Source organism: Sinocyclocheilus anshuiensis, unplaced genomic scaffold (assembly GCF_001515605.1).
Source record: "Sinocyclocheilus anshuiensis isolate Anshui unplaced genomic scaffold, SAMN03320099.WGS_v1.1 scaffold472, whole genome shotgun sequence".
Taxonomy (NCBI): domain Eukaryota; kingdom Metazoa; phylum Chordata; class Actinopteri; order Cypriniformes; family Cyprinidae; genus Sinocyclocheilus; species Sinocyclocheilus anshuiensis.
In genome coordinates this window covers 1,206,059-1,225,565 of record NW_015557102.1, presented here as the reverse complement: position 1 = coordinate 1,225,565, position 19,507 = coordinate 1,206,059, and the positions used below count along the sequence as shown (strand labels likewise).

The window sequence follows — 19,507 nt, the reverse complement described above, 5'->3', positions numbered from 1 at the left end:
TATATATATGCATTTTCCCCAAAAACATACAATTCTTGAAACTTCTGAAATCACATACAGAATTGTGGTGAATTAATTTACCTATATCCACACTCTCATTTTCTGTTAATGATGTAATTTAGTTAATATATTAACAGAATACAGGTCAATTAATTCACCACAATTCATTTTGTGATTCCAGAAGTTTCAAGAAAATCTGTAAGTTATACATACAGTATATATATACTACCAGTTAAAAGTTTGGAGTAATTAGGATTTATTTATTTATTTGTTTGTTTCTTTATTTATTATTAATTTTTTTAAAAGAAGTCTCTTATGTTCACCACAGCTACATTATTTATATCAAAGAGAGTAAAACAGTAATATTGTGATTCTTGTTCCAACCCAGAATGATTTATGTCATAAATGTTTGTGCTTAACCACAATCTTATCAGATATCTTATTTCTACTCTCTAGGTTAGCTGTATTGTTGCTTTCAATCACACTACAATCTCACTTAAAAAACAAAATGTACTTACTGAGCAGAACCTAATGGAGGAGAATTTCAAGACTTCTACATTCTTGTTTGAATTGCAGTTGTTTTTAGAGTTATGTTCTGTAATTATACTTAATTTCTTACATTTCCTTAAAGGAGAACATTATTTAATAATATGGGGATGCTGAAAATCTTTTCGTCGCTTATGTTTCCCAAGGCTGCATTCTTTATTTCTGTTACCAACCCAGATCTTTAACTGGAACACTAAATCACATTTTTTCGTTCTTTCTGCGCTTATGCACTTCACCACTTTTTTAAGTGATTGAGACTTCCTGTCAGAACCCACTTCTGAATTATACAGGACAAGTAAAGGTCTATTTTGATTTTGTGCTCCTTCAGTAATTGGATGGATTTCCAGATCAAGGGGACGTCACTCTCTCGTGCTCTGCAGTGCTGGGACAGAAGTCTTCAGGAGGCTAATAAGAACAGCAAAACGCCTCTAAAAGGCTGTCCCTTTCATCTCATCGATAACTGCCAGTGGCCACAGTGCAACCCAACCTGTCCAGCCCTGATTGACCAGGCCACGCAACAGGAGATGACTCTGCTCCAGGCGCTGACCAGTATGGGCTTGGACCTGCAAAAGCTCGGCTTGGATGTAAGCGGAGATATTTCGGCCAGCATGGTCAGCAGTGGTGGCTAAATTAGCATTAGCGGCGGTGGTGTTCTCATCAACACAGTTCACCTCATCCACACTTTTTAGAGATTGTTCAGTGGCTTCCTCTCTGGCCACTTCCAGAGAAGGACCTGGGTTTGTCTAGTGAACATGTCACTGGATTTCAGTACCGACAGTCTGCCTTTACAACCGTGTTCTAGAATGATTTTTGGGTTCTCCAAGCAAGCGACTCTAGCTGGACACAGTTAATCAATGGTTATCACAACTGCTAATCTAATTCATCACTTCCGTAAGAGAACTGGTGTCTGAATTCAGTGCTTTAGATAAAACTGTCTGACAACATCATAGTGTACCAACAAAATCAAAAAGAGCTGAATTTACTGTTAACTAAATCTGAAGAATGTACAAGTTGATAAACAACAAGGACATTTAGAAGGATGTTTGTCTTTCCATTACATTCTGGAGAAAAGCAGTGAGAAGTATAATAACAACAGTTGATTTTTTTTTTAAAGTTACAAGAAACCAGAACATTGCAGTAACCACATTTTCCAAACATCCTGTCACAATACATACGTTATATATCTGTATTATTTTTTAGCAAGTGCATGCTGTTTTAGGACATTGTAGTCCATTTTGCAGATAAGAATCATAAAAATGACACACACTGATAATAGTGAAAGGATAAATGTGGTATCTGTTTAATTTTGCCTTATATATTAATAAGACATGTGCAGTTACATATTGACAACCATCTGAATGTCCTTAAAAATATATCATAAAACAAAAACATCTATTTTAAATAGAATTATCTTACATCCATATGATTATACTCCTTGCCTATTTTCATGATCTGTAATATCTTTTGACATTTATAGTTGGTTTGACTTATCTTGAACACTAAAAAAAAGATGAATGAAAGCTTTTATATGTACAAGATGTTTTAGACACCTGCTATCTCAGTGTGTGTGTTGTTTGTACCTGGTATTCCCCATGTTATGGAGACCAAATGTCCCCACAAGAATACCAGTCATTTTTGACCTTGGGACTTTCTAAAAAATGCAAGTTTTGTGTGAGGGATAGGTTTAGGGGCAGGGTTAGGATAAGGGGATAGAAAATACAGTTTGTACAGTATAAAAACAATTACGTCTATGGAATGTCCTCATAAAATCTGGAAACCCAAAGTGTGTGTGTGTGTGTGTGTGTGTGTGTTGCTAGAATAGTGTGTTAATGTGCCTGAAAAAATTAAAAGAAATGACATCATTATTTGGTTTCATGAGTAGTTGACTAATGGAAGCTGACTAATGTGAAACTGCTTAAAAACTTGTCTTTGACCATTTAAAAGGACAATGGAATCCGATGGAGAATGGCATGGTAGCAACTTTACATTACAAAAACACTGTGGTTAGATGACTGAACTTATCTGTTTGAAATGTGATTCTTGTTCCAACCCAAAATGATTTCCGTCGTAAATTTTTGTGCTTAACCACAATCTTATCAGTGATCTTATTTCTACTCTCTAGGTTAGCTGTATAGTTGCTTGCTATCTTACCACCATCTCATTGAAAAGACAATTAAAATCAACTAAATTGACTTTGAGTAGAACATTTTTAAGTGGAATTCAAGACTTCTACATTCTTGTTTGAGCTGCAGGGTTTTTTTCTAGGCAGCGATATGTTTTATAATTGTACTTTGTTTCTTACATTTCTTTAAAGGAGGAGATTATTTTAGGCTTGATGTCAATTTCTGGTAGATCTGCAAGGTTTTGAAATACTTCTTTACTGTAATAGCTAGTAAATACCTAAAAAAGGTGTAGATCTTCTTGATATTTCTTTGGTTTTAAGTTACACTGAAATCAGCAAAGTGGTCTTGGTTTCTTAGGTTTCTCACCATTTGACATACCAAAAAAAATTTTTGTTGTTTTGATAAGTTATATCTTACTGTTTTTATTAAAACCACCGTCAACTATTTCCCTCAAGCTTCTGTGAATTACAGTGACATACAGATATAGAGCTATATCTAACAGTGATCATAGGCTACTGCACACACTTGTGTGCACTTTGGCAAACCGTATTTTGTTTCTTACTATTTTTTAAAGTGGAAGATTATTTTAGGCTTGATGTCAATTTCTGGAAGGTCTGCAAGGTTTTGTTTTCCATGCAACTTCCTAAAAGTTTAAAGCAGAGAATTTGAGTGGGAGTTTCATGAGTAAAAAAAAAAACCTTATGTTTTCACATACGTGATTAAGCAAAGGCATGACTAAGAAACTTCCCAGAAGAGCTGGAACACTTCATGTCTAAAGGGAAATTTTACAGTTATATCCATGTATATAAACAATTCATTATGAGACGAACACACCGGTGAGGGAAACAGGGCATATGACAGAGTGCAGACAAGCTTAGCCCGGCTTCCTGTACACACCAGTGAGTAGTTTGACTAACGGTCCGAGGTCACTTGAGGTTGTCTAGCTGTTAATTATGAAAACCCAAACTCTAGAATCTACTATATTTCACAGAATGTCTAGTGAATAGCTAAGAACTTGCTTTGAAATGAAAATAGAAAAGATAATTTGTGCTTACATCCATGGTACAACATTGAGGAGTGTATTGCATCGCTTGGCTGATCTTCTGATTAAAATGTTGTATGCAATATTCAATGTATACAATTCAGTTAAAATATTCCTTTGCAAATACTGAAGCATTTAACTTTAACGTGCTTTTGCTAAAATAATAGAGATGCTGGCCTTAAACAAGAGCAGCTATGCAAGCATTGCCTCAACTCACAACCAATAATAGTTTATATACTGGAATTCTATAATGCATATGAAGAGTTCATTTGCAAAAACAGATAACTCTGTTTTTAACAATTTTCAAAAATTATGTTTTTTCATTGTGCATTCCAATTAATCTCAAACTGCAGTTGGGTTATTTTGATTAGGTAAAAAATAACTTAAAAATACAGCTAACTAACACAATAAAACACAATAAAAACATGACAACATAACAAAAACAAGATTTTTTAACATTTTAAAAATCGGAGTTATCTGTTTTTGCAAATAAACTCTTCATATGTAATTTGCAAATAAGAAATACTTCTTTATTGTAATAGCTAGTAAATACCTAAAAAGGTGTAGACCTTCTTGATATTTCTTTGGTTTTACAAGTTACCCTACAATCAGCAAAGTGGTCTTGGGTTTCTTGGGTTTCTCACCATTTGACATACCAAAATAATGTATTGTTGTTTTGATAAGTTATATCTTACTGTTTTTATTAAAACCACTGTCAACTATTTCTCTCAAGCTTCTGAATTACAGTGACATACAGATATAGAGATATATATATATATATATAACAGTGATCATAGGCTACTGTTTTAAAGTGCACACGCTTGCGTGCACTTTGGCAAACTTTCCGTGTAACAGCGTGCATCGGTTTGTTTTTTACTAGAGGTGGTTTGAGAAAAGGGAACTTTCATTGGTGTTGTTTTCCTTTCTGATTTTGGGGTGGGGGGATGTGTGCTCTTTCTTTCTTTCTTTCTCTTTGATCTTTCTTTGATGAAACTCAAAGCTTGATAGCTACAAACAGTCTATGACCTGCATTTAAAGAATACAAATGGTCTTGCCTTTACCCAGATTATCTTGAGTGTAACCTTTTTGTTTAGTCTTCATTTTTCTGACATATGTTTTTAATCCACTGCATGCATACATATATATATATATAGTTCAATCTTAAGGCCACTTATCTGTCAATAACCCAAAAAAATCCCCACAAACACCAGTGGTTTCTGTATAAACAGGTAAGTGTAAAGGTGATTGTACCAGTGAGGTTTATTCACCATTTGTGTGAGCTAACTGCAACAGTTCTTTCACCACGCAAATCACCGGAGTTGTGGCCGAAACACGTCTTCCTGCTTAGGCCTCTTTTCCTGGCAGCAATGTACACACAAACCCACAGCTGCACACGTGCAGCAGTGCGTATACCTGTGCAGAGTTGAAACTTGATGGAGGGGTGGGGGGTGGGGGGTCTGACAGTGATTGAGGACAAGGAAATTTAAAGAACCAGAAGTGGGGGAAAAGCAAGTTAAATGAATTGTTGTTGTTGTTGTTCCTTTATAGTCTGCCTTATTTGTAGTCTGCACTTGTGTTCAGGATTTTGACAGAACTTGAAATACACTGTAAAACATAACAGAATAATCAGAGCAATACCGAGCAGTCAGAGCATGATACTTTACACACAAAAAAAACTGCTTTTTAACATCAAATAAACTAATTATATCTCTTTTAGTGGATTATATCTGAGTCATCATAATAAAGGTATAGCATCTAAATTTATACCCTATCTACTGGGTCACATTGTATAAAGGCCGTTTTACCATGTGCCACAGCATTGCGGTGTATCTGTGTCTAGTAAATTACTATTTTGTTTAAACACAATGTTTAAGAAATTAAAGCAGAAATTATACGCAGACAGTAAAGATTGCAAATAGATCATTTGTTTTTTAATTTTTACTGGTTGGTTTAATTATGTAATTGGTATAATAATGAACAGCAGGAAAGTATTTAAAATTGGATAAATTTATGGTTGAGGACAAGTATATGGTTGTACAAAGGTAAGAAATTAAGTTGTTTTTCTTGAAACACAGTGCAGGCTGTGGTGAAAACCCTTTCCTCTGGTTTTGGCTTCAAAGTTAAAAGTGGTGCTTCACCTTTTTAACACAGCAGATGCAAAGCTTTTGTATTCACTGTGTTGTTAGCAGTCCTGGCGAAACATTCAAAGAGAAAGTCTTAAATCATGCATGCGTTTACCGGTAAGCCTAAAAAATTAATCTGTTGAATAACGCTGTTAAATGTATCAAATAGCTTTACAAATCTATAAAAATGTACAGGATTTGGTCAAAGAAGAGAAAGGGTCTTTTAGTGTAGTTCTATTTTTTTCTTTTAACCTTTTACTTAATGAAATCTATAATTTTGTGTACTTTCTGACACATTGCGTTTTTTATTGACAGTTTTTTCCCCTTTGCTGCTGATATGGTCGTGCCAAATAAAGGTAATTCATGAATTAAACAAACTGCACTCAACTTTCATTTAACCTCTAAATTCAGAGAATATAGTTCACCCAAAAATGAAAATTCTGTCATTTACTTGCTCTACTCATAGTTCTAAACCTGTATGACTGACATGCTTTTGTGGAACACAGAAGGAGATTTGAGGGTGAATGAAAAAATCAGTCACCATTCGCTTTCATTGCACGTTTTGCGTGCAGTGAACGTGAGTGGTGACTGAGGCTGACATCTTTTGTATGCTACAGAAACAAGTAAATTGGTAACAATTTACAATAAGGTTCCATTAGTTAATGTTGGTTAATGCTTAAATTAACATTATCTTGCGATGACAATACACTTGTTACAGTATTCATTAATCTTAGTTGTTAATTGTTAGTTCATGTTAGCTCAGGTCCGTTAAATAATATCAACAGATACAACTTTTATGTTTTAGTAGATGTTGAAAATAACATTAAATAAGATTAATAAATGCTTTAGAAGACTTTATTTCATTATCAGTTCATGTCAACTAATGTATAACAAACAGAACCTTATTATTGCAAGATGCCAGAATTTCCATTTTTGTGAGAACTATTCATTATACTTCCGGAGGACTGCTTGTTTGTCTGCACACCTAGTTTTAAATCCAACTTTGTATAGCAGAATGGGTTTTTCAAACACTTACACAGTTAATCGTAAAACAGGAATCATGTACAGATTTAGACTGATGATAATGATACCTTTTTCCTTGAATGGTTTTTGTGAAGCATCTGCATTACCTTTATTTCAGATAAGCTGGTCCAATGTGACTGCTGAATACCACATGGAAGACAAAACAGAGAATGAGTATTCCACAGAGACGGTGGATTACAGCGATCTTGAATTAATGTGCGATAGAGGCTCCAACCGTTCCTTCCGTGCCTGGTTCCTGCCCACCATCTACACCATCATCTGCCTCCTGGCCCTTGTGGGAAACTTTCTGGTCATCCTAACCTACCTTTACTTCAAGAGGCTTAAGACGATGACTGATGTCTACCTGCTCAATCTAGCCATGGCTGACCTGCTGTTTGCAATTTCTCTTCCCTTCTGGGCAGCTAGTTTCATGAGCAAGTGGCACTTGGGTCTGTATCCATGCAAGGCCATGTTCACCATCTACAAGGTCAGCTTCTTCAGCGGCATGTTCCTTCTCACCTGTATCAGCGTAGATCGCTATTTCTCCATAACAAAGGCCGTCTCTGCTCATCGCTGTCGCTCCAGTGCGGTCTTTTATGGACAGGTGTCTTCTCTGGTTACTTGGGTGATGGCGGTGATCTTTTCGGTACCTGACATGGTGTTCTCTGAAGTCAACATCAATGGCACCTGTACGGCAAATGGCAACAACTATGAAGACTACCGCATTAGGATGCTGGTAAGTCAGATGGTCCTGGGTTTTATACTTCCAGCGGTTGTCATGGGGTTCTGTTACATCTGTATCATCAAGACCCTCATCCAAGCCAAGAACTTTGAGAGGAATAAAGCCTTCAAGGTCATCATTGCAGTGGTATCTGTCTTTGTGTTCAGTCAACTACCCTACAATGTAGTCATGGGAGTGACCACTCAGGAAACAACGGATTGCAACAAGGACAAGGGTCGTCTTTACGCTTTGGATGTGACCAGAGCCGTGGCCTTCTTGCGCTGTTGCATAAACCCCTTCCTGTACGCCTTCATTGGGGTAAAGTTTCGCAATGATCTCCTGAAGCTACTGAAAGACTTGGGATGTATCAGTAAGAGCCACCTCATGTACACCCACTGCGGCAAACGAAGATCCTCTGTCGGCCTGGACACCGAAACCACAACGACGTTTTCCCCCTGAATGCTCCTATCTGTTTAAGAACAGATTCCAGAACAACATCAAAAGTTTTGCCAATTTACTTCTGTTACATAGTGGTAAATCGCTTCATAAGCTCCATTCAGATCAATGTGCCTATGGAGGACTGTATGGTGCCATATACTGACATACTGCAAATTTTGCTGTGCAGTGTTACTAGTGACTTATTGTACAAAAACTTCCTTCTTTGTAACAATAAGCTTTTCACTTCTTGTTTTTGATTGCTCTTTGAGAAATGTCTATCGCTCTTTGTTATATGATGTAGCCATTCTGTGTTCAATATCTTGTTCTCAATATCAATATACTGTATATTACACGTGCTTTCAAAAATGAGACCTCTTTAAGGCTAACTATCCACTAAGTTTCTTTACTCTGTCTGAGATGTTATAAAACTGAATAAATAAAAATTTCCTAAAATAACTGACTTGAGTTTTGAGTGTTAGAAACATGTGCACAACAAAATAGTTTCACCCTCTTCAGTTGCATGCAAAATATATGTACCGCTAAGCTAAAAACTGAACAGGAGAAATAGATTTAGAAACTACAAACACAGAATGCAAACATAGAACATTGTTCACTTGCACGAAATTATGAACTATTACCTTCTTTGGTTTCTCACCCACCTTACTAGTTTGTAAAGAGGACTCATCGTCTGTGGTCACATGGTACTATGTGGTTGTGGTGAGTCCGTGTTACACTTAAAATGCCCTGCTTGCGGAGAAGCAACATACAGCTCAATTCAGTTTTCATTTATTAATTTTTAGATACTGGCCAAAAATTGGTTTAAATTATATATGCAACACACAAACACACTTTACTTAAGAACAAAGTTACTGAAGAACAAAAGAGGTACAAAGCTGTCACTGGGTCAGGTACAAGAGCTAAAAGGTACGTCTTTGCACTTTAGTTACCCCGAAATGGTACATATTAGTACTTTAAAAGTACATATTAGTACCCAAAGTGCAATCCTACAAATTAGTACCTTTTGAAAGGGTACTGCCCCAGTGACAGCTTTGTATTGCAGCTGAATATTGAGAGAATATTGGGAGTTGTGTGCTCTGCTGAAACTGTTTAAGCTAGACAGTATAAGTGCCAAGGGATCAAGGTTATTTTCACAAAAATGTTATGATATTATAGTAGATATATTACATTTGCACAATGTGGGTTTGTTGAGGAAGTGCCATTCCATCTTCTTGGAAAAAAAGAAAGAAGAAATATTTATCAATATGTAACGGGGGTATTTAGCCCATTGTGTAGGGGAAATGGATTACGGCTGCCCTGGAAGTTTGGACAACGAAAGGATCTTGGTCCCCGCTCCCCAAACTTTTTAGTCTCGTTACACACTAACGTGTGTATGTGGTTTCTTACCTTATTGTGTTGGAACACTACTGATTGACAAGGGTAGGCTTCAGGTATGGTAACGTTACACGGTGGCTTCCTGAAGTGAAATTGCATACATGAGAGTACAGTGTGATATGCTCCTCCCTTCCCAGATCTAATAAAGTAAGTGAGACTCCCCCACTCCCTGACAGCTCTCAACAGAAAGGTACACTGTAGATAAGTGCAAAAAGGAATTAAACAGAATTTATTATTTTAGATTTATTTTTCTTATGAATAATTATTTCTTGTTTGAGTAATCGATTAAATGAAAATCATAAAAAGAATTTAGTCTTTGTGCCGTCTTTTCAAATCCACACAATCACCTTCAACACAACAGTTGAAAACTTTTCACTTGTGGTATAACAAATCCCTTATGAAACTTCAAAATGAGATCACTTGCAATTTGTCAATTGGTAAACCCACAAATTCTCACCTTTCCAAACGATCATCTTCAAACAATCACATTTGAAAACAACAAAAAAAACAAAGCATACACAATTAAATCTCACCTCCCCTTTTCTGGTTTGACGGTAAACACAGGTATGTCTAAGTGGTTTTGCTTTATCACTATGTATGGTGTGTCTTCCCATTTATCCTGAATTTTATTTCTGCCCCTGTGTTTGTGATTGCGCAGTAGCACCCGATCTCCAGGCCTCACAAGAGCTCCAGATGACTTGCGGTCATAAATCCTCTTTCTCTTTCTGGAAGCCTCTTGAGATGCTGCGTTTGCTACCTCCACAGCCGTCTTCAGTCTTGCATGATGACCTTTCACCCAGTCGTCCAGGTTATCAACCTCATCCTCTTCTAGATCCTTTTCTCCAAGAACATCCATTGGTAAACGTGCATCCCTTCCGAACATTAAATAGAACGGAGAATAACCAGTAGATGAATGGACGTGACTGTTGTAAGCCATTACCAGCTCCGGAAAGTGAGTCTTCCAATCTCTCTTCTCTTCTGGTGGCAAGGTTCTTAAGTCGTGCATGGTACGATTAAATCTCTCACATTGAGAGTTTCCACGGAATCCTGGTCCACTCAAACAGCCCAAATGGGGTGGTGACGGCTGTCTTCTCCCTATCTTTCTCACTCACAGCCACCTGGAAATACCCAGCGGTCAAATCCAGTGTAGAGAACAGTTTGGCGTTGCCCAACGCATCCAAGGACTCATCCACCCGTGGAAGCGGATAAGCGTCCTTATACGTCACTTGGTTCAGCTTTCGATAATCGCAGCAGAAACGCACACTGCCATCTTTTTTCATTACGATAACTGCGGGTGATGCCCAGGGGCTGCTGCTCTCTTTGAGGATTCCCTGGGACACCAGGTTCTGGACATGCCTTTTGACTTCTTGAAATATCTGTGGTGGTACTCTACGATGACGCTGTTTTATCGGTGGTGCTTCGCCAGTAGGGATTTCATGCACCACAGCTGTGGTGTAACCATAATATTGGTCGTCTCTGGAGAAGACATCCCTGTGTTTTGATAACAACTCGATGAGTCTTTCACATTGTGCTGGTGTGAGACCTTCATAGTTTACTTCAACTGGAACTGGTGGCTGCATGAGTAAGTTCTTATCAGCCTGAACTTTGTCTTCCTTTAATTCTTTGACATGAAGTACACCGTCATCTTCCTCCAATTCAAGAACATCCTTTGTGACCACCTCTTTTGGCTTAAAAACAGAAGCCACTCTAGATCGGGGTGCAATTCTAATGGTCTTTCCACTCAAGTTCAGCATACGCACAGGGACCTTTCCACAGTCTGTTTTAGCAAGAACGTGAGCCACTAAGAGTCCTTTCGGCAAACTGGTGCCAGCTGCAGGTTCCACTAGCACATTACTCCTCACCCTAGGTGACACTCCACAGCGGCCCTCAAGTACCTTCTCAGATAGAGGAATACCATAGAACGATGAATTAGAGGGCGTTGACTGGACGTAGAGTGCGTTGAAATAAACTGAAGATCAAGTAGTTTTAAGTGTGTAAGTTCAAAAATTCACTCAGTCTTGTAAAAATATCCCACAGATAAACTGTCTCAACAAGCATCAAACTGAGATGAATCAACCTGAGATGTCACTTGGATGGCAGGGTAGCAACACAATCTTCAAACTTTAATTGGCGGAAAAGTTAAGTCTCTGCATTAACTGCATTATACAGCGATCTCGGTCTCACGTGCTCTGACACGTACGGGAAACTTAATTGCACGTGAATGGTCCCGTTGAAATGTTAGCTCTTGACGCTGCTTATCAATCAAAACACCAGGTGCAAAATGCAGCAAAAATACATGCAACAAGTCACTTGATGACAAAAATCAAGCAGGGTTTTCACTTTAAGCGTACTCACAGCTTCCGTGGCCTTCGATATGTTACTGCGTCATTTTAACAGCCAACACATACCACTAGAACAAAACTGAACAAACTCCTTTCTGCTATGAACTGCGGTTCACTGTCCACACTTTCACTTAGTGCTGTCGTCCTTTATTCGACTTAAGCCTCGATAATCTTCCGTTGAAGCAACTTTATCGAACGAGCTTCTCGATCACAACACTGCACTCACTTCTGTGTGACACACTCATACACCGCGCTCTTTTTCATCTCTCCCTGCTGCACTTGCAGTACGCGCAAAAAGCGGACCACTCGCCAAAATAAAAGTATCCCAAAGATAATCTCTTTTCAAAATAATATACCCGTTACAAATAGTTGTAATTTTACCAAATGTGTTTGTCTTGCTTTATTCTCAGCATTATTTTATAAAAGGACTGACATCCTAATTGCTTTTTTTTCATCTGGGGCCAGTTGCATTATCCTCTATATGTTAAGCAGTCTTAAAAACTAGTCTGACCAACTAGTAGTTAGCAAAGGGGTAAGCAGTCTTTTTTTGGTTCAGCTGAGAATAATCTATTTTTTATGTAACTAAATTTTAAAAAGTATGACCAGTATTAGATGACTAACTTTTAGGACTAGTCTAAACCTTTTATGCAACCAGCCCCAGCTGGGTAGATGCTGGTGTCTTACTGCTTCATGTTAGGTTAATATTGTGACTAAGGGAACCTTTCACCTTTACGTAATACTTTAACCCCAAGTAACTTCAACAAGACTACGCCGGCACTTTTAAACAAGTGGAAAATTTTAAATATTGTATCTTTGCTCATGGGCATACTGTTTTTTTAAGCAAAATTGTTAATGCCATGTGACTAATCACTGTAGATTTGCAGGAAAATGACATGATAATGCTGAGATGACCAGTTTTGGAATTGTGTCAAAGCTCTTGGGGGGTCCCCCTAATACTGATATTTGAAATGATTTTTAAAAATATATTTTAAAAAAAGGTACTTTAAAATGTGAAATTAAAACCGCCAGTAGGTGGCAGCAAGTCACTGTTAATGAGTGAGTCATTGCGATTGAACCGAATCATTCAAACGGTTTAAGACATTTGGGGCAGTTACCAAACAAATAAAATCATCAATTATCAACAAAATTCATGCAATGCAGAGGAAACACAGAAGCTGCATCTGAAGAGGCATTTAGATGCATATACACACTGCTTGATGCAAGGCATGAATGCTTTAACCTGTAGTTATAAATGCAGAAATAATGTTTTGATATTTTAATCTTAAAACGTTGAAAACTGATATTTAAAATGACTTAAATATATATATATAAAAAGGTACTTTAAAATGTGAAATTAAAACCGCCAGTAGGTGGCAGCAAGTCACTGTTAATGAGTGAGTCATTGCGATTGAACCGAATCATTCAAACGGTTGATTCATTCATGTTTTTCAGAGAAGCAAAACAGTGCTGTGGCTTTGTTTGGAACCATTTTTGTTGGCGAAATAGAGCAAAAATAGGTAATATGGTGTCTAAAACGTTAGTCTCTTAATATTAACTTCTTATTTATTTAATTGTTGTATAAAATAAATATCACATTTGTGATTTTTGAGAAAAAAATGGCACTCTTCGTGTGATATTGATCAACTATATGAAATTATATAAATATATACATTTTCTGCTCCCATATGTTGAATTTTGGGAGCATTCTAAATGCATTTTATTATACTGAATCATGCAGTGAAAGAACACACTCTAAATGAGCATTCAGTCTAGCTAGTGTTTAAGCACTCATAACTCCTCTTATAATCAATGAAGCTGTCCATACACGGTATGATAAATGAATCTCTAACTTGCATCGTACATACATCGGCACTTTGTTGCTTATGATGAGGGAATTCACAAGTTTCAGTCTGAACAAAACTCTGGGGTTTCAGCAATGACTAATCTGAACGCCTCTGATTGGCTACTGCATTCCTAAGCTCAACAGAATCGTGTGTGATTGGTTATAATGAGCAACGCTGTAAAAACGCTTACAAATAAAATATGATGTAACATGAGCAGGTCTAAATTTAATACAGCAATCAAAACTTTTATTGAAAAACCAGGGGATGCTTAATGCCCTTAATGCTTATGGGAGGTCCGGCCGGGAACCCCCCCAGCCCCCAGTCAATTCGAACACTGGACATGACTGCGTGCTGATTGGCTGACGGTAGCACAGGACCCTACACAAGTGACTATTTTTAGCTCTGACATTCAAAGCATTAAACTAGGCACTGCAAAAAATAAAGAGAGAAAGAAAGAATAATCTATTACTTAATGAAACATATAAGTTGCAAATATAACTGTTGCTTTAAAAAAAAAACTTTGAATCAAGCCATTATGTCATTACACTCTTTGCCGCAGTTCCACCATTTAGCCACTAGAGCGCACTCTTGCATAAAATAATTTTGACGCTGGCAACCATTTGAGCATATTACGATACAGTTCTACATTTGAGCAGCAGATGTCAGCAACATTTGAGAGGAAGGGACAGCACAGGAAACAATAAAATGTGTTGGAGGTAGAGGAAGTGCAGCAAGGAACACTAGGGAATAATATGGGAAGGACGCAGTCACCCAAATCTACAGTAGGAGTTTCTTGAGCCTGAGAGCAAAACTTGTAATTATGTAAAACCTAACATTCATATTTTAAACAATGTGGGAAGTTTTTAAGCCTTTTTTAATCTTGAGGACAGAAAAAAAATATGGACAAAAATTGTATTGGTTTATAGGCTAAATACCAAAAGGTCATGCGAGAACATACATTCACAGCGCTTCTCACAGCCTTTCTTTCACAGTCTTTGAGAACAGAATCAACACCTAGATCTCAGATGTTGTTTTATTAATAGACTGATATTACATTAGGTCTCCCTAGAGCTATTTATGAACTGGCCAACAGTAGAGGTGATAACCCTGTAATGACGGCTAGTTAGGAGAGACAACGTGCTGAATATGAAAAAGAACATGGCTTCAAAAGCAAGGATTTTTGTCCGTTGCTATCGGAACAGTCCACAATTGGTTTGTTGCCTTGAAGGGCAGCATTGAATTGAATTCTGAGGCTTGCAGTGCTGTAGCAGTTCAAAGTAAAGGATCGGAGCAAAGATCTGGGATAGCATTTGTGTGAGTTTAGTTGAGGGGAATAATGGCGTTAGTAGAGTTTTAAACCATTTTAATTTTTCAGGTTGGGTATTGCATTTCATGGCTTTCCTTTTGGTTTGTGTTGGGTCAGTGTGTTCATCTGTACATGCAGAAAATGTAATAATAATCAAATAAAAGGCCACTTAAATGTGTTTAAAGAGAGAGCAAATTCATGACTGTTTTTTTTTTAACATACTTCAGTTCAAGTTCAAAGTAAGTTTAACTTTAAAGTACATTTTAATGTTTTAATCTTTTGTCATGCATTAAAGAATACTTATTTTGAAGTGTTTACTAAAATACTAAAGCACATGTAAAGTACTTGATTATAATTTGAACTGTGTCATTTGGTATTAGATTTAAAGGTATTATTTTTAAATACACTAATGTGTATTTACAAATATATTTCAATACATTGCATACACGTTTCAATAGAAATGACATTTAAGTATTTTTTTAGTGTACAATAAATGTTTGTCAGTACATTCTTAAATTCAACTAATTGCCTGTAACAAATTTAAACTATAAAACACTTTCTTTTCATTGTAAATGGCATAAATTGAAGTGTCCAAAAACATTACATTTAAGTATATTCTTTTAAATTATATTATTTCGTAAAAGTACTCTTTTTAAATGTATGAATAAGTGTGCTTATTTTTCACGAGGGCCTTTTGGTGTTTTTGGTATGAATGTATCCCAGCATTCTAAATTCAATTGCATCTAAATGGCAACTTTAAAATGCTGGAGCTTGTTTGTGTTTGTGTTAAGCACAACTAAATTGAGTGTCTTTCCTCAATTAGAAGGCTATATAAAACAATATACTGCAAATAAATAAATAAAAATATAAAAACAATATAGGCAATTAAAGGGGTCATATGATGCGATTTCAAGTTTTCCTTAGCTGAAGCTCACGATTATGGTAAGGGGAGTTACATTTCCGACGAGTGCTTGCGGTGTTCGGCCAATCACAATGCACTGGGTCAGCTGGCCAATCAGAGCAGACTGCGCTTGTCGGAAGGAGGGACTTTGTAGAAAACGAAGCGTTTGAGAGAGGCGGGGCATAGAGGACCTACAATAATGTACAGTATTTGAAAAATAATGTGTTTTTTGAACATTAAAGCATGTCAACATATTCTGTTACACCAAATACACAAAATAATGATCTTTAAAAAAGCATCATATGACCCCTTTAAGATTTATTTTTTTTTAATATCACATTTAGCTTATGACAAGTGTTATTTCCCATACTGCATACAACCAAAGTCACATCACATCAGGAACACCTCTGATACTAGCTCAGAGCAGTCTTAACTTGTTAGTCAGTCACAATGACAAATCAGGCGTGTTCTGTAGGTTACGTTGGGGCTGTAACATAGAAGTCTGCCGTTTTCACATGAAAGGTCCAGTTATGACATTTTGATTGAACATTACAAGGTCAAAAAGGTCAATAAAATTAAAAGGGATGAATTATACACAATAAGCTGACTGTCATCAGACTGCAGTGGGGACAGGAAGATCAAAGGAATTTAGGGAATTGCCAGAAACAGACTGAGTATAGAATATCTGAGTTTAAAACAAATCAAATAAAGGTAATTTGGAATGTTAGTAGGTCGTTTTACCAGAAGTTGTGTGGCAGGCGAGGATCTGTTTTGTAAAACTACACAGATGTGTATTTTCATTTGAAAAGCAGGCACGTTTTCAAGAAGCTTTGTTTACGAGATGTTGTACAGTTATGATATATTGTGCAAGACCGGTCATTGTCATTCCTCTCAGTCACGTGAGTGTAAAGCAACCACCGTAATTATAAGCTCTCGTTTGTGAGTCACCTGTCGGCTTCAGGTGTTGACGGGGAAACCCCAGATAACTTGAAAATCGAGTCTTCTGGACACCTCTCGTGCTCATTTTCCCGCGAACAAGAATCGTGTGACTGGATACGTGCTGCAATGTAATGAAACTCCTGTCACGCAGACAAACGCTCATGTGACGCAAAGTCAGAGTCACATTATATACGTGTACAGAAAGGGCGCGTATGGTGTGCTTGAGTCTTTTTTTAATATTTTTTTAAATTATTATTAATTGTATATGCTGAAAAATTAACATTCAAAAGTATAACAAAAGGTTACAGGTGTGCTTGAGTAATGCCTACCTTTGAGGCTTGTTTCAATGCGTAACATAAATATAATTTGTTAATTAACAGTATTCTGTATGCTGCTATAAAAAGCGCTCATTAATCTTGTTATCAGGGTAACCACACCTTTCAACGAATTTAGATAGTTTCTCATTAATTAATGAATCGTTATATTGTATTATATTGGACGTTTAAAAAATCAGTATAAAATAAAATATTTTCTGAGAATAAGTAGGAAATAATAGTTATTTTATTGACAATGTAAGTTTGACGAGAAGCCATGTTTTCTCCACCCCTTTCATTTACATGTCAACCGATTATCTCTTTAAAGGCACTGCCCGTCACAACTCCATAGATGGATCTTCAGGATAACAGCTGCGGGAGCGCGACCAGATTCGTCGGGAAGAGACACGTGACGGCTCACTCAGCGCATGATTGTGACGTCAAATACAGGAGCCCTCTCGCGCCTCTAAAATGAAGTGACCTTTCTTTTTTGCCCCGATACAGAATCGGTCCGTCGACCGGCACGAACAGAGTACCGCATTCGCAAGATAAGGAGCTTCCTGACACGGCCTGAAAGGTACTATTATCAGCCCCATTAAACCGATCGCGTCCGCCGCGTTGATGATCGCAGATCGTGGCATTTAAACGAAATGGAGGATTTTGAAGCGGTTCTGAGGAAGGGTGGTGTAAGGTCGTGTAAGCTTACCGGTAACGTTACTCTTCAAGAACAATTGTATGGCAAAGAAGGAATGTATAGGGTTTAAGAACAATCTCTGTATTTTTGTAATTGTAACAGCAGGAAGGCTCGTTTTTGGTAATTGAGCCGTAATAAACATTCAGTAATTAATGGGAAATGTGCGTGGGAATGTTATGGGAAGCTAGCCAGATGTCCACAACTTGGATCTGACGCCGGTTTACGATTTCGGCTGTGTTCTTCAGAAATGTATAGCTTATCTGAGAGTCATTTGAGAAGTTAATTTGGGATTTTGTCACACGAACTCCGATCTGGCTTCTCATTAATGGTAAGCTAGTTCTCACAGGCGGATGGCTAACGAGCTATACTTAAGTGATTAAGGCTTCTTTTAATGAAGGCGATTTAAGGTTATTCTCGGATGAACATCATAATGCCGAGATGTTTACAGATACGAGTTTGCAGAGATTGGATGTCATGGGAAACATAATCCATCTACCTAGGAACCAAGAAACGATGCTTTACTTCTCTATTGGTGGTGAACTGACCTTATAAGCTATCTTAGACCTTGATTTGGTCGATTTATGTCTTGAAGCTTATTGGTTAAGCATGTAGATGCTCCATCCTTGAATGACCTTCTGACGATCTGTCCGCTGTGCTTTAAACCGCGCACCCTTCAAATGCCTTTCTGCAGTGTTTTCACCTCTCCTTTACTTCTAGGTAAATATGGGTGACGTTGATAAGGGAAAGAAGGTTTTCATCCAGAAGTGCGCCCAGTGCCACACAGTTGAAAACGGAGGCAAGCACAAAGTGGGGCCAAATCTTTGGGGTCTTTTTGGACGCAAGACCGGTCAGGCAGTGGGATATTCCTACACAGATGCCAATAAGAGCAAAGGTAAGGCTTACTGATGATGTTACAGTTTGTTTGCTGTTCACAATATGATGTAATGACAATATTTAACAAATCTTTCTCTTTACAGGCATTGTCTGGAGTGAAGACACCTTGATGGAATATTTGGAGAATCCCAAGAAGTACATTCCAGGCACAAAGATGATCTTTGCTGGGATCAAGAAGAAGGGCGAGAGGGCAGACCTTATTGCATACTTAAAGTCAGCCACATCATAATACAGTTGGGAGAGCGAGGAGACTGCAATATTTAAATTAATTGTTTGTTGTTTGGCTTTGAATGTCTTTAACGGTATCTATTCAAATTATGTGACAGATCAAGTGGCCAGGATTATTCATTACAACATGTGGCATGCATCTAATGCCAGTTAATTTTAGCAGGGAAGATTTCCACTTCTTCGTTTATCCAAGTAATTTAAAAATGAGTCCGAGTTACTGAAGATCCCCAGTGTATCCACTTAGTGAATGAAATCTGTGTCCCCTGGTTTCACAAGAGCTGTTGTACATTAAATTATTAAATTGTACTGAACCCTTAAAAGTATTTGGATCACAATGAGTGACTGAACAAGCAGCATGCTTATTGGTGACTAATTGTATCAGATGGATTTGATCTGTCAAATAAAACGGTGAAAACTGCATTTTTGTCATGTCTATTCATGTTCAAATGCATTTGCCTGCTGATGTTTCTGTTTGTGCACTTTAGTGATAGCTCACAATTTCTTCAGTTTTACCTTTTGACTTTCAGTTCTCAATGTACCAAGCAGACCCTTTAGGAGAAGTCGGATGACAATGTACTTGAGACCTTTAAATACAGTGTATACAGCATGAGGTATTCTCTTCTTCCTCTGAGAAATT

General features: G+C 37.4%; 3 protein-coding genes across 3 annotated transcripts in view; all 3 read left to right on the top strand.

Moving 5' to 3' along the window:
* LOC107677565 (carboxylesterase notum2-like) overlaps window positions 1-1,624 on the top strand; it is a 7,063-nt gene extending 5,439 nt beyond the window's left edge. The window contains exon 12 of the mRNA XM_016472496.1: window positions 875-1,624. Within this exon, the coding sequence (XP_016327982.1) occupies window positions 875-1,175 (301 nt within the window). The 3' untranslated portion in view covers window positions 1,176-1,624. The remainder of the gene's footprint in view (window positions 1-874) is intronic.
* A 4,254-nt stretch (window positions 1,625-5,878) lies between these two features.
* On the top strand, window positions 5,879-12,577 carry LOC107677611 (C-C chemokine receptor type 7-like). Its single transcript, XM_016472565.1, has 4 exons — window positions 5,879-5,951; window positions 6,150-6,190; window positions 6,976-8,076; window positions 12,423-12,577. Exons 1-3 carry the CDS (start codon window positions 5,936-5,938, stop codon window positions 8,035-8,037), a joined length of 1,119 nt encoding a protein of 372 aa, XP_016328051.1. The 5' UTR covers window positions 5,879-5,935; the 3' UTR covers window positions 8,038-8,076; window positions 12,423-12,577.
* A 4,907-nt stretch (window positions 12,578-17,484) lies between these two features.
* On the top strand, window positions 17,485-19,288 carry LOC107677602 (cytochrome c-like). Its single transcript, XM_016472551.1, has 3 exons — window positions 17,485-17,631; window positions 18,466-18,640; window positions 18,726-19,288. Exons 2-3 carry the CDS (start codon window positions 18,472-18,474, stop codon window positions 18,869-18,871), a joined length of 315 nt encoding a protein of 104 aa, XP_016328037.1. The 5' UTR covers window positions 17,485-17,631; window positions 18,466-18,471; the 3' UTR covers window positions 18,872-19,288.
* The last annotated feature ends 219 nt before the right edge of the window (window positions 19,289-19,507 follow it).